This window comes from Bipolaris oryzae (assembly GCF_000523455.1).
Source record: "Bipolaris oryzae ATCC 44560 unplaced genomic scaffold scaffold_297, whole genome shotgun sequence".
Classification (NCBI taxonomy): Eukaryota; Fungi; Ascomycota; class Dothideomycetes; order Pleosporales; family Pleosporaceae; genus Bipolaris; species Bipolaris oryzae.
In genome coordinates, this window is record NW_006911573.1 from 6,178 (window position 1) to 20,144 (window position 13,967).

General features: G+C 42.1%; 5 protein-coding genes across 5 annotated transcripts; 2 read left to right on the plus strand and 3 right to left on the minus strand.

Annotated features, from left to right (window-relative positions):
• Positions 1-2,242: 2,242 nt before the first annotated feature.
• COCMIDRAFT_110018 (uncharacterized protein) lies at positions 2,243-2,467 on the minus strand (the record flags this gene model as incomplete). Its single annotated transcript, XM_007695322.1, has 1 exon — positions 2,243-2,467. A coding segment is annotated over one exon (225 nt), but the record flags the coding sequence as incomplete, so codon positions are not given.
• A 2,509-nt stretch (positions 2,468-4,976) lies between these two features.
• On the minus strand, positions 4,977-6,192 carry COCMIDRAFT_41622 (uncharacterized protein; the record flags this gene model as incomplete). Its single annotated transcript, XM_007695323.1, has 4 exons — positions 4,977-5,266; positions 5,319-5,765; positions 5,813-5,914; positions 5,988-6,192. The coding sequence occupies 4 exons, from the start codon at positions 6,190-6,192 to the stop codon at positions 4,977-4,979; spliced, it is 1,044 nt and encodes a 347-aa protein (XP_007693513.1).
• A 575-nt stretch (positions 6,193-6,767) lies between these two features.
• Positions 6,768-8,028, plus strand: COCMIDRAFT_10055 (uncharacterized protein; the record flags this gene model as incomplete). The annotated part of the gene is made up of 5 exons (XM_007695324.1): positions 6,768-6,793; positions 6,844-6,963; positions 7,019-7,217; positions 7,264-7,664; positions 7,719-8,028. 5 exons carry the CDS (start codon positions 6,768-6,770, stop codon positions 8,026-8,028), a joined length of 1,056 nt encoding a protein of 351 aa, XP_007693514.1.
• Positions 8,029-8,722: 694 nt separating this feature from the next.
• On the plus strand, positions 8,723-10,715 carry COCMIDRAFT_41624 (uncharacterized protein; the record flags this gene model as incomplete). The annotated part of the gene is made up of 6 exons (XM_007695325.1): positions 8,723-8,940; positions 9,042-9,560; positions 9,609-9,858; positions 9,908-10,064; positions 10,128-10,378; positions 10,512-10,715. 6 exons carry the CDS (start codon positions 8,723-8,725, stop codon positions 10,713-10,715), a joined length of 1,599 nt encoding a protein of 532 aa, XP_007693515.1.
• A 68-nt stretch (positions 10,716-10,783) lies between these two features.
• COCMIDRAFT_110019 (uncharacterized protein) lies at positions 10,784-12,877 on the minus strand (the record flags this gene model as incomplete). The annotated part of the gene is made up of 4 exons (XM_007695326.1): positions 10,784-11,052; positions 11,107-11,480; positions 11,532-12,143; positions 12,198-12,877. The coding sequence occupies 4 exons, from the start codon at positions 12,875-12,877 to the stop codon at positions 10,784-10,786; spliced, it is 1,935 nt and encodes a 644-aa protein (XP_007693516.1).
• Between the last annotated feature and the right edge of the window lie 1,090 nt (positions 12,878-13,967).

A 13,967-nucleotide genomic window follows, 5' to 3' on the forward strand; every position in this document is an offset into this window, starting at 1 on the left:
GAGTGACACTCCCGCCGGTACTAATCCGAGTAGTCTTGCCTGCGCCGTTACACTGTTAGGGATTAGAGATAGGATTAAGGTCCGCAAACTCGCCAAGTAATCTAGGATTAAGGTCGATTTTAATCTTAATCCTGTTAGGGATTGGGGATAGAGTATATATAGCCTTTTAGGCTCTAGTATACTAAGAAGTAAAATAGATAAAAAGATAGTTACTAATAGTCTATTATCTAAACTATAGTATATATACTATTACTAAGTTATTTATCTTATATAGAGTTAGTAAGAAATTATTAATAATAATATAATATATCTCTTTCTATAGAGATTTTTTCTTTATTAACTTAAGACTATAAGTCTTATAAGAGAATTAAGAGAATACTTTAACTTACTTAATACTCTTTAGGTACTTACTAGTATAAAACCTTTATAAGATATATTTCTACTACTCTACTAATATATAATATAGCTATCTATAAGCTTTATCTTAATTTTTCTTTATAATACTAACTAGTTTATACTATAGTTCTAGTTTATACTTATAGATATACTACTTTAGATCTATTACTCTATACTTATATTTATATTTAAAAGAAGTCTAATATAATAGACTTTTATAGACTAAGTTCTAAAGTATATTAAGATATTATCTATAAAGAAAGTAGACTAGAATATATATTATAGTACGCTAGAGGACTATTTATACTAGGTAAGAGTAGTAGCCTTCTTACTAGATAAGTAGCTAGTTATATTAGTATCTAACAACGAGATAGTATAGCTATAGAAAGTGGCGATAGATACGTACTATAGCACTCTAGAAGGCTATTCTAGTTTTATTAAGTTAGTAATCTTCTCGCTAGATAGGTAGCTAGTTATATTAGTATCTACTAATAAGATAGTACGACTATAGAATATACTAGTAAGGACTTATTATAGTATACTAGAGCGCTATTTAGCTATAGTTATAGTAGTTACCTTCTCGCTAGATAGATAGCTAGTTACGTTAGCGTCTAATAATAAGATAGTATAACTACATAAGTTAATAATAGAGATATATTACTATACTCTAAATAGCTCTTTTAAATTCTCTATATATATAAATTTCTTATTAAATAGCTAAGTACTTTATATAAATAAAGAAGATTTCTTTTTACCTTAAACTTTAGTTATTATATTACTTTTTAGGTTATAGTAGTTATCTTTATATACTATAGTATTGGATTAGTAGATATTATATAATAGGTAATATCTTCTATAGCTCTTACTAGAATATTAATTAGAGAAGATTAAAGTACGTAAGAATATAGTTTATCTATAACTTATGTCTAGTTATATAGTTTTAATTCGAATCTTCTAGTATAATATATTAATATAACTACTTTAGTATAAGTATAATAATTACTTTATAGCGTAGTATATATTATTAATATATAATATAAGTCTTATTATTAGTAATTTTCTTTAAAAATAACCTTCACTTTAGATTTTATACGCTTAGACTATCTACTAGAGCTAAGCTATAGCTATAATAGCCGCTATTAATAGAATATATAAAGATAATCATATAAAATATATAAGGTAGCTTAGCGTAAGCTAAGATACTTATTATAACTATAATCTTATATAAATATAGACGTTATAGGCGCTATAAGGCTAGACGTAACTTACTTAACTATTATAAGGTTTTTTAAATATAATCTTAATCTTCTAGAGTTTCTTAAACCCTAGAAGCTTCTATATAGCGCTATAGTAAAGTAATACTATTATATATAGAAGAATAGTCTACTATAACTTATATAAGAAGAGTAGTAATAGTAATATATTTTTTATTTCGATATATAAAATATATTAATAGATAGCTCTAAGACATAAATATTATAAATTTTTTAAGATTTTTAGCGAGCGCGCAGAAAGCGAAGTGTTGAAAGCCAAAGTACCCCTCATTTGTCCCAGCATGGCGGGTGTCCCAGCACTCAGGGAGGGACGTTATGTGCAGCATCGCGAACACTAGCAGACATCCACATATCACTGAACATGTACCTATTGCAGGTCGCGATCAGTGCCCCTCTCGTGCAGTATAGACGTTGAGGAAGACTGTAGTCAGTCCAGCTAAGGGATTTAGAAACCCTGGGCTTTCATCCGTCAGCGAAATTGGGACAATTGTTGTATGCAAATTGATCTAACTAGTCGCAATATACAGAAATAGCTTATCGGCTAGCTATAAGTAGTGTCTCTGACGCTGGTGCTAAAGCCAGCCTATTCCAGCTGTTCCCAGAATAAAGAAGAGGGCCGCCACTGTAAGAAGGGGGATATTCTGGATCGTGCGCTGAACTACTCTTCCTAGCACGCTGCTATTTAGCGATGAAGTATTCTGAAGAGAGGTAAAGGTGCCAGGAAATACAACAAACCCAGCCAGCAATGTCCACAAGAAAATAGTAGCTAATATATTAAATATTTCTAGAGTTTTATACAACTAGACTATAAGTTTATTAAAATTAGAGTTATCTCTGATCTTTTTAGTCTCAGCGTTCTGAGTAGCAGGACTAGTTGTATTCTTCCGGTTCATGATCAAATATAGGTTAAGCCTAGAGTATGGCGGGGATAGAATTCTATAGTTCCCTTACTTACATAGTAGTAGGCAGTAACTTAAGAATCTGAATAATTAGTCATAGCCCAAAACAACCGTGTTAGCGTCCAGAACTGGCCTAATAACGGCGCCTCAGATTTTATGCATACAATAGTGCTTAGCTAACTATCTGCGGTATTCGTTAGGTCGCAAACGGGCGACAAAATCATTTTAAATCTGATAGGATAGAATAAGAACCAATTGGCGACTGAATTTGTTCTTCTATCATATATAGTTGCCAGCGATTGCGGCTCCGCCCCTGCACGTAGCTGCTTAACGGTATTGAACTGTCTCATCCAATGTATATGGCTTAGCGCTGGATGTCTGCTGGAGATTGGCCGATGTTATTGGTCAATCATCGATCCAGCGATGATCAATTTGTTATAATGCTCCACGCGGAGGTGAAGCCGCAATCGTTAACGATTGTACATACGAACTAGAAGAATCCTAATAAACACGCAAAAAAGGTAAGCTTTCAGCCTATAAGCGCTTCTTTTCCTTCCTAGCCTATTAAATACTATTCTACACTTTCTCTCTAGTATCCTAAAGTGGTTGCCTTGCAACACGATATTATCCTAAAAAGCTTTAATTATTTAACGAACGACTCTTTACTAAAAGTATACAAACTCTACGGTAAGTTATTTTAACCTTTATTTTTTATAACATTATACTCGCACTTATGCTAGAGAAAAAATTTATAATTACTTTTATAGCTAAGTCTTAAGCCTTATTTAAGAATAAAGTAAGTAATTTTAGGATTTTGGGAAGCTAAGATAAAATGCCTAATTCTTTGAGCTGCAGGCTTTATTTGTTCGCTTAAACAGGCTTATGTCAGTCGTGCTTTCTAATAGCCCAAGGGATACAGATAGCGTGAGACACGCTCATTTTGACTCTGTATATATTATTAAAGTAAAAATTCTGGAGGGGAAACATTTTGAGAACAAGCATTCTCCATCGTCCTGGGATACTTCAAGCCTGGTCAGAACTCTAGCCTGAGGTCCTATAATCCGTCAAGAACTCTCAGCTTCCGCATCCAGCTCTATTGGCCACCAGGGCAATGCTAGCTTCCTGTGTCTAGAACCTGCCGGTTCGCCCCCATGTCAGCTTCCGCCTAACAGACATTATTTTCCAGGACTTAGTTTTAGATCAATAAGCGTATACATAGAAAGCATCTCTTATTTACAACTTTATCTCATAATCCTTTACATACATTGAGAATCCAAAACAAAATAACAACTTTCAAAACACTGTGGAAATTAAATCTATGACTTTACTTGCGACTATACTTACCCCTCACATAGCTTCTCTGGTTAATCTAGAGAGTTTAAATACTTCTCAAGCACTAGTTAAGCGCGTGCCACAAGAGTATCCTAATTGCGGTAGATGTAGCAAAGCGGAAGCTCAAATGTGCCTTGAACTGTGTTTGATTGGTCATCATGACGGGGTAAGTGTTACTATTTATTCTCTAGCTACATCCAATTTGATTTCTACATTATAACGATTTCTAATCGTCTATAGATATGCACTCACGTTATTGTTAGAGGTGTATGTAACTATGCATTATGCGTATTTCTTTTAACTCTATTACTATGTTATAGTAAACAGAAAGCTAAACGTTGTTTACAGGTTTTTCAAGAGTCAGGAAAGACATCTTTAAGAAAGATAGATTAGAAGTCTAATTGCTATAAGGGGAGCTTCTCGATCGTGTATCAGCACAATTAGACCACTTAGGGATTCAAATATACGAGTGTAGTATCTTACCTATAGATATTATAAGTCATAATAGTTACTATACTGAATAAGATTACTACATCTTTGTTGATCAGATGAGATTAAGATTCTCTAAACTGTTACCCCCCTTGTATGGAGCACGCTAATCTACTATATCGCTAGCTAACTCCTCTATAACACTATAAATGGCTACGCTCTGAAGACTAATCGTAAGCTATATCAAATATTATATTCGAAAGAGAGATAACTATTTCAGCAAATTATAGAACCTTCTATGACATAAACGTGACTCGAAAGGCTAGAGCTAAAAGGAAGGCATGGCTAGATTTCTTCTAATTGTTATAGAACTCGCAGGGGGGGGGGGGGGGGCTCGGTGGTCTACTTTGCGACAGAGTAGTTGAAGAACGAGCGCAGGCATTGGACAGAGCGGAAGGAGCGGGCGCTAAGAACAGATGGAGCGCGGTCGACCTCCCGAGACCTTAGCGCGACATAGAGATCGCGCCACTTGGAGAAGGAAAAGGACGATTAAGTGTGCAGAGTGTACAGCCTATAGCGAGCTAATATAACTTGCCATCACGGCTCGTATTATGTACTTCATTAACGACCACCGGCTTACTTGAAATCATAGTCCATGTGCCTGTTGCAATAGTTTTGAGGTATCGTGCACATACTCATGCCCTTTGCTTAGACCCTTTTTAGGATGAATATAGTGCCCAAACGCGTGCGGCATTCCTCGGTAACACTTCTGGGTTACAAGATTTCCACTGTCTGCCAGCAGCTCACCATATTGATGCGCTTCATCTCTACATATATCAAACTCAGCAGTTATGATATGCGTTGGCGGCAGTCTTTCAAAGGACTGGGCCAGGATCGGTGAAGCCATCCAGTCATCACATGCAGCTCTTCTGATATCTATCTTGTATCAGGGAGGCTTGGTAATTATGAGAGCACAACGGCAACATACCGGTCGGAATCCAGTAATTCAAGAACCACTGCTCTCTTTTCAGGCCTCCCCAAGGTGCATCTTTGTATTGCGCTGTACTGGGATAACGCTTGGCAATCACTGAACGCAAGGGTTGTTCAGCAATGAGCCATCTGAAGTCAGTCGAAGGCACAACTAGCAATGCTAGTTTGAGTTCTAGTCCCGCATCGCGCGCCATGTGCGAAAGAACTGCCGACATGTGACCACCTGCCGAGAGACCGCCGATCGAAACACTAGTGGCATCGATATTCAAATCCTCAGCATGAGATAGAACCCATTGGAGTGCATCCCATGAGTCATAGATGGCTGTAGGGAAAACGAATTCTGGGGCGAGGCGGTAATCAACGTCGACAATGACGATGCCAGTGTTATTACAGACACTTCTACACCAGGCTGCTTCGCTATTAAGACCACCCAGAATCCATCCGCCTGGCTCGATATCAGAATGTTGAATCGTCAATGATAATTACTCTTACCTCCATGATAGTTAACATGTACAGGAAAAGTACCCTGTCCTTCTGGCGTATACACGCGCACTTTGATATGACCAGCAGGTCGGCTAACGGGTATATCAAACTCTTTCTCCTTGAAAACAGGAGGGCCAGTTAATTGTTAGCAAATGAATCATTCGGGTAGCCGTGTCTTGCTTACCTGACCATGTTGGATATGTAAAGCTATATGCGAGTGGCTTCCGGCGCACTTTTTCAATTGGTACTTCTTCGGCTTGACGGTGGTGCCCTCCATATGCGTTCCAGATGCGAACCCATTCCGGATCGAGTCTTACAAGCCACTCTTCTGGAGTTTGGTAACCTTTGCTTAACTGGTGGTCTGCTACTGACGGTATCTTTACGGTCATGCTTCTTGATATGGTGTTCCACACAGGTTAAGTAACTGTGTGGAATCAAAAGAAACTCCTTCTTATATAGCCAAACTTCCTGGGGACAAATGTTTGAATCATATTGCCAGCTATTTCTATTATGCCACCCTAACAGGATGATGAACACGGTCGTCATCTCAGATCTGTCCATTACTCGCGCATCGGATCTGATAGGAATGCCAAGCCGGGAGACTGTGCGCACCTATCAGCACACTGGGCCAACGATAAGAGTCCACAAATCCTTCCGAATGGAAGCCTACCCAGATCATCGAAAAGATTACGAAACTCGAATTGCCAAGCATATGAAAATACGGAAATATTGACGGGAAAGTCGACGGGAAAATGACCGAATCCTGGGATCCACCGTGTAGTGGTTATCGTGCAGAGTGACCAACATGCACAGCTAAGCCAACATGAAATCTTGTCTTATGCTTTTAAAAGATAGAGACCAGTAGACATCCTAGGCATAAAACCCACCAAACAAGCAGCGCCTCTCGGATATAGACACGTCAGGCCCGTAGAGCTCTATCGCCTAGAGCAGAGAACAACAAAACATGCAAGACTCGATAGTCATTGTTGGGTAAGTTACTCTCACAATGTTTATACCTTTTGCATACTGAATCAATATAGATCCGGGGTGATAGGGCTGGATGTTGCTCTCATCCTCGCAGAGAAAGGATATGGGCATCGCACAACAATCGTCGCGACACATCTGCCAGGAGATACCTCCATCAACTATACATCGCCATGGTACAATAACAACTGCCTGAAAGCTCTGCTCATGACACAAATCTTACTTGAACAGGGCCGGCGCAAATTTTTCAGCAATATCTGGAAGCGATGCGAATGCTCTTATCTGGGATAAGACCGGATATAAACGGCTCATGAAGCTTGCAGATACTCATGGATCAGTCGCTGCTATCAGCAAGGCGCAATCACTCGAGTTTTGGGATGAAAAGCCAGCTGAGCAGAAGTTGAAGTCCCTTGCGGGCTACTTGGAAGATGTCAGTATATTGTCAAACATCATTACTCTACTGACACGCCCAAAAGTTTACAGTACTACCTTCACACAAGCTTTTACCCGGGGTGAAGTACGGCATCTCCTTTACTACAGTGACCATGAATGCTCCCAAACATATCCAATATCTCAAGCACCAGCTCGAAGCGCACGGAGTCAGGTTTCTCCGGCGTGACCTAGATCATCTAGATTCTGCTTTCCTGAGCAAAAGGACAAAGATTATATTCAACTGCACCGGAAACGGAGCGCGGAATCTTCCCGGTGTCGAGGACGAGAGATGTTTTCCTGTCCGAGGTCAGATTCTGCTCGTGCGAGCACCGCAAATCAATCAAAATATCATGCGCCATGGCAAAGATTATGAGACGTATATCATTCCCAGGCCTTTTTCAAATGGCAACGTGGTTCTTGGAGGATTCATGCAAAAGGGAAACGAGTAAGTGCACATAACTCATTTCGTGCAAGTAGGGTGCGTACTCAACTTACATAGCACTGGTGATACTTTTGCCCATGAGGCGGATTCTATCTGGACACGGACAACGACACTAGAGCCATCATTGGATGTGTCGCAAACAGAGATCCTGGCATCCTTTGCAGGTCTCAGACCCGGGAGACTAGGAGGCGCACGTATTGAGAAAGAAGCGTGGTCTGATGGTCGTCTCGTTGTGCATAATTATGGAGCGGGCGGAACGGGTTACCAGGCTGGCCTAGGTATGGCAACGGAAGCAGTAGAATTAGCCCTTCCTTTTTTGGAAAATTCGATAGACGGGCTAAATGGGTTTGAACAAGGGAAGTTGTAGAGTTGGGATCATTTTTCTGCACATTATAAGAACCGTGGAAAGAATCTTTTTAGGGGATAAGAGGGCTACATCAAGTTAATAGCTCCAAAGCACCCTTGCGCTTCTGATACCATGGTTTTTGTCGTGCCCAATAAATGAATTACTCAGAAGCATCACGATAAAGCCTAAGTAGTCATGGATATGTTACGCAAGTATACGGCTTTATATAGAAAATTCTTAATACTATATCGTTTCTCATTGAACTCCCATCAAACCCTGTATATCGAAAGAAAAACGCTCGACTAATAGCATTATACAAATCGCTTTGAGCTTTTCTCCCCTTTTCAGCTACGCACCCTCTATCTCGAGCAGTTTCCATGCCACAGCCTCACCGGGCCCTGATGCTAGACTGTGATTGGCGGTATTCGCGGGTAGTAGCGCTATCGGCCCCGATCGGACCCACTCCGCTCAGCACAAATCACCGGGGTCCTTTGAACCCAAAGTTGCGGGATGTTGCGGGGTGAGCGATAGCGGCAGCTGTTAGCTATCATCATTACGGAAAATGGAAGGATATACAAAGCGTTGATGGACGCAGGGGCATAGGTAGCCAGAATTATCGTTGCATTACCTACTACTTGTTGTTTTCCCTGCTTGACTTCGCTCATCTCTTTGGCGTCTATGTCTGTTTGAGTGTGTGTGCGTGCATCTCAACACGATGACCGATTGTACTTCTACTACTGCGAAGATGCGCGAGGAGGACTTGATGCATGGCAGCGAAATCTATGTCGACAGGTTTGCCCCAGGTGTAGAGAGTAGCACGTTACGGCGCGTGCCCGATCGCATTCCATGGGTTGTGCTGCTCATCTTAATCGTTGAGCTGGGAGAACGATTTACCTATTTTGGCTTGAGTGCACCAATCCAGAATTACATTAAGTACGTCCGATCCTCCAAACCTCTCTAGCAATTCATAAGTTGCTACACACATGTAGTATGGTATGAGAACAAAGACAAGATGACTAAGTGCTTCCTTTAAGAAACCCGCATGACTCACACTCTGACCTTCCTGGCGCTTTGGGCCGCGGTCAGGCTGTCGCCACGGCCTTGGGCAACTTTTTCAAATTTTGGGCTTATGCTTCGACTGTTGTTGGCGCCATTGTCGCAGACCAGCATCTTGGCCGCTTCAAAACAATCGCCCTAGGATGCGGTGTTTATATTGTCGGTCTCGTGATCCTCGTTGCTACATCGACACCTGCTGGGATCCAATCTGGTGCCGGTTTTGGCGGGCTGGTTGCGGCCATGGTAGTAATTGGACTTGGCACAGGTAGTATCAAAGCAAATGTTACACCCATGTGCGCAGAGCAGTACAAGCCTGATGCGGCGTATACGAAGCGATTGGCCACTGGCGAGTGGGTAATAGTGGACCCTGAACTGACAGTTGAACGCATGTTCAACTGGTTTTATTGGGCGGTCAATGTGGGAGCGCTTTCGCCGTTGATTACGGTAAATGTCGAGGCCCATGTAGGATTTTGGGTCGCCTACTTGATCCCTTTAGTGTGAGTTGATTAGTTTCTTTTTTTTGGGAAAGTTGCTGACGTCTATAGGGTCATCGTTATTGCTGCAATGATCTTCATCTTCAGCAGCCGGCTCTTTGTACAAACACCGCCTCACGGCTCAGCGATCGTCGATGCTGCCCGCATCGTGGCTATTGCCATTAAGGAAGGTGGCTTCGAAAAGGCCAAGCCGAGTGCTCTGGAGGTACAGGGAACTCTTTCGCGCCATCCTTTTGCGCTGTCCCCCAAGTATACCGACAAATCTGTCAAAGAAGTGCAAATGGGTATCACTGCATGCAAGGTATGTTCGAATTTCAGCCCCTCACCGTATCTAACCAACATATTTGCAGTTCTTCCTTTTCCTTCCTTTGTACTTTGTCTGCTGGATCCAAATTTGGAACAATCTCATCTCACAAGCTGGAGACATGGCATTGCACGGTACACCGAACGACCTCTTACAAAACCTTGACCCCATCGCTTTGATCATCTTCATTCCACTACTAGACTGTGAGTACTATCAGCGAAGATATCTATCCCTTTCAATGAAAACATGCTAAAAATAAACCAAAGTTTTTATTTACCCTCTGCTTCGCAAGCACAAGATCAACTTCAGCCCAGTCCTAAGAATGACAGCTGGCTTTCTATTAGCGGCAATGGCCATGGCGTACGCAAGCGTGCTTCAACATTATATCTACAAGTCGCCAAGGACGAGTATTCACGTTTGGATCCAAGCTCCCGCTTACATTCTTGTGGCATTTTCCGAAGCTTTTGTTATCATCACTGGTCTGGAGTTGGCGTACACGAAGGCACCCACAAGGTATGTTACAAATGCTAGGATGCAATTTGTCGCCTGTACTAACGTAACACGGTCTTCGCTCTCTTGTTTCCTCCTTATTCTGGTTGACAATTGGCATCGCTGCCGCAATCTGCATTGCCCTTGCACCCGTGTCGCAGGACCCGTATATGGTATGGATGTACGGCTCTCTCGCCATTGTCGGCTTTATCGCAGGTTGTGCCTTATATGTTTGCTTCCGAAACTCTTTCCAGGAGGTGCCAGTCATCGTAGGCGCTGAAGCAATGAATGAGATGGGTGTGAGCAAGTTCACTGCAGATGCAGGGAAACTTGCTATCGAGGAGGGGAACAAGCGTGCCAAGTAGTTGAAATGCCATGTTTGCTCATGCCAGATCTTCCAATTTCGGCTTCCATCCATATTACTTTTATCTATCTACAGCTGGTCTTCGAATTGTTCCTGTCGAACACTCGTGTTTCCTACCATTTCGTTTCTCATAAAAACGTTATTTAGACCTTTCCAGAAAATTGAATCGATGCGTAGTAACGCGAATCTGAGGATTTCAAGAGATTTCGATTGAAGCCGGACAGATCTTCGGGCATGGTCAAGAAGGGCCCGGCATTCTTGTGCCTCTTCAGGACTATCTGCTGTCACGTGGAGCAAAAGGGCAAGATTGCACAATGTCGACCAGCCCAGCGTGCACCCTGAGTCGCAAAATTAGCAAAAAAAGGACTTTCCAATCGCCTCCAGTTACATACAGAAAGGCCAAAATCCATGAACCCAGCTGCTCTTTAAATTCGACGTAAACGCTACAAAGCTAGCAATGCATCCTTTCGCTCCGGCTCGTGCCAATCGATATGCTTCAAGCTCCCTTTGCTCATCTGTCGGATTAGGGGGCACCGTACCGTATCTCAAAGCATTGAAAGGCCTGAGTATAGCGCGAAAGAGAAGTACTTTGACAAAATGGCCGCCGAGAAGCAATGGGCCTGATGAATTGATGTCCTCGTCGTGTGAATCAGACTGACTGTCGACAGCAGCACTATTCCAGCGATTGAGTTCCTCCATTAGGCCCTGCGTCTTCCTTAATGTGTCTTCATAGTCTCCTGCAAGAGTTTGAACCGCTTTGAGAGTGCTACCGATATCAGTATCGTATTTGCTGTTAGGGGCCGTCTGAGGACATTACAAAAGTGTTTTCAGAGTCATTTGTAAAATATTTGTAAGCTCATACATAGAAATGAAGTTCGCGGGAAATAGTGTTTTTCTTTCTTGTTCCGAAAAATCATCCCTACATGGTGGCGGAACGAGCCAATCGTCATCATGTATCAGGCAGCTCCGGCCCAAGACAGCAGCATGCCAGACGTCAATCATCTTGACAGTCCACGACAGCCGCTTTCTCAGCCCTACCTCGGCAGATGATACGCTCCAAGAGGTGGGATTGAAGTGCAAGCCCAGCGTCTGTGAAACAGTCACCATGGTACCAACAAGCGACCACTTTGTCGCATAATCCGGCATGAGCGGCTTATGTGGAGGCGAAATCAGCAGCAGGACCAACGTTTGTAGCGTGGAAAAGTCTGGCTTATGCAGTTCCTGATGCAATACGTTCAATGCAAGATTCCATAGTTTTTCTGCATCGGGAAGATCGTATGCTATCTGAACGGAGAGATAATCGTCAAAGCCAGCAAATGGTAGTGTGACTAGATATATTGCGGCAAGAGTACAAGGATTTGATCGCTCGGGCTGTGTTGATTGCGCTGGAAGAAGAATTGGAAAATGAGGGGACACGAATCGAAAGAATCTGGATTCGTTAGCTTGGCTAGACGGAAGTATGATTGACTTTGGTCTTTCGTACAAAGAGATCAACCTGACACCCACATCCGGACTCACAAGCTTCTCTAGCTGTTTGCGAAGAGAATGATTGTGCTGGTCACACCCCTCCGCCGCATCTGTAACATTGGAGACTAGGAGTTGGACTGGATGGATATCCTGCCTTACTGAACGAACAGCCAGTCGCTTGAAAACAAAATCGCTATCCGGTCCAAAATTATATCTTTGCAAAAGGTATGGATCCATATCCCCTGTTAGACCACAGACCATGCTAGTCGTCTGGGGTCCTAGTGTCGACGGCGAAGGAAGTGGCAGAGAGTCCATGGAAACATCGTTCGGTGGAGGGTTAATGTGATTGAAGTTTTGTATATTCATGTCAATCATAGCTTGGTCAACCCAAAGGTTGGCTAATGGATCTGGTGATTCGCCTGGCCAAAGGAAGCCTTGTTGGTCGAAGAAAGCACTGTTCGAATTCAGAACGTTGCTTTGCTGGCTTGCGGCTTCTAGACTGGCTAGCTCTTCAGTAGGTGTGCTCAGGGCGACATGTGTCGCAGTTGCTGCAGACGCGCGTGTATTTTTGGGTACGGCCTCAAACGTGCACTCGCGCCCCGAGAGATGACATAGCCGGCATGGAGGTCCAGAGTCGATGCGGCATGCACTTTTGCGCGCTCTGCAACTATCACATGCTCGCTGCGACTTGCTCATATATCTTCGCATGTTTTCGCTCATGAAGAAGAATGAGAGGTCGCTACTCAATGGCGTTATCTGCTGGCAAGCTAAGATAAGGCTAACTCATCCTTTGCCGAGGCGTAAGCTTAAGGGCCTGTTCGGTTCCGCGTTTTGCGTCTGCGTTTTTGGTGCCTATTGTGGTATAGCGCTTATCTCGTGGTTATAGCAAGGGATCCTAGCTAGTATAGCGTTTTGACTTTTCCGAATTAAGATAAAATATAGAGGGGCGGTTTAGCTAGAGTTTTAGTGTTTTAATTCTCTATAACTTTATTATTTTAGATAACCTATATTAGAGTAAACTTACTATTAAAATAACGTTCTAATATACTAAGTTAATATTATAAAGCTTCGCGTAGTAGTCGCTTTCTATAGCCTAGCTACTAGAGTCTACTTAGATAAGCTAGTCGTCGATATAGCCGCCAGTATCGTCGTCGTCGTCGCCGCCCGCTAGTATCTAGCGGGCTTAGAGTCTTATATAGACGATAGAAATAGAGAGTATATTATTAATATCACTCTTAGAGGCTAGAGAGGAGCTTAGATAGCGGGTAGATAGTAGCTAGAAAAAATTAGCGCTAGAGAAGGCTAAACAGGACGTACAATTAGTCGCGGGCTAGTTAGTAGTAACTCTATAAGCTATTAAAAATAAAATTAAAAACTAGAAAAAAAACTAGAAGATATAGAAGTACTTTACCTTATAGTCTAGATTTAGTATAGATAAGAGTAGCTTAGTAACTAGTAATCTAGACGTACTAGAAGCGTATTTTATAGCTTATCTAGAGGCCTAAAAGTTTAAGTTAAAAGGCCTTACTTTTACGGAGGAGCTAAACTAATTATTTAGAGGTATACTTATAATAGGAGGCAACTATAACGGCATAGGCAAGAAGAATCGGATTCGTTTCGGACGTGAGGTCACTTAGAGGTATATTATTATTCCATTATAGTCCTGTATCAGCCGTTGGCTATGTAGGACTTTGGCCAAAGGCCGTTCTATCTAACTAGTTACAATTTGGTACGTTGTGCTGTATTGCGTGACTATGGTGCTTCGGCCTGTATCTAGCTAAGCTAT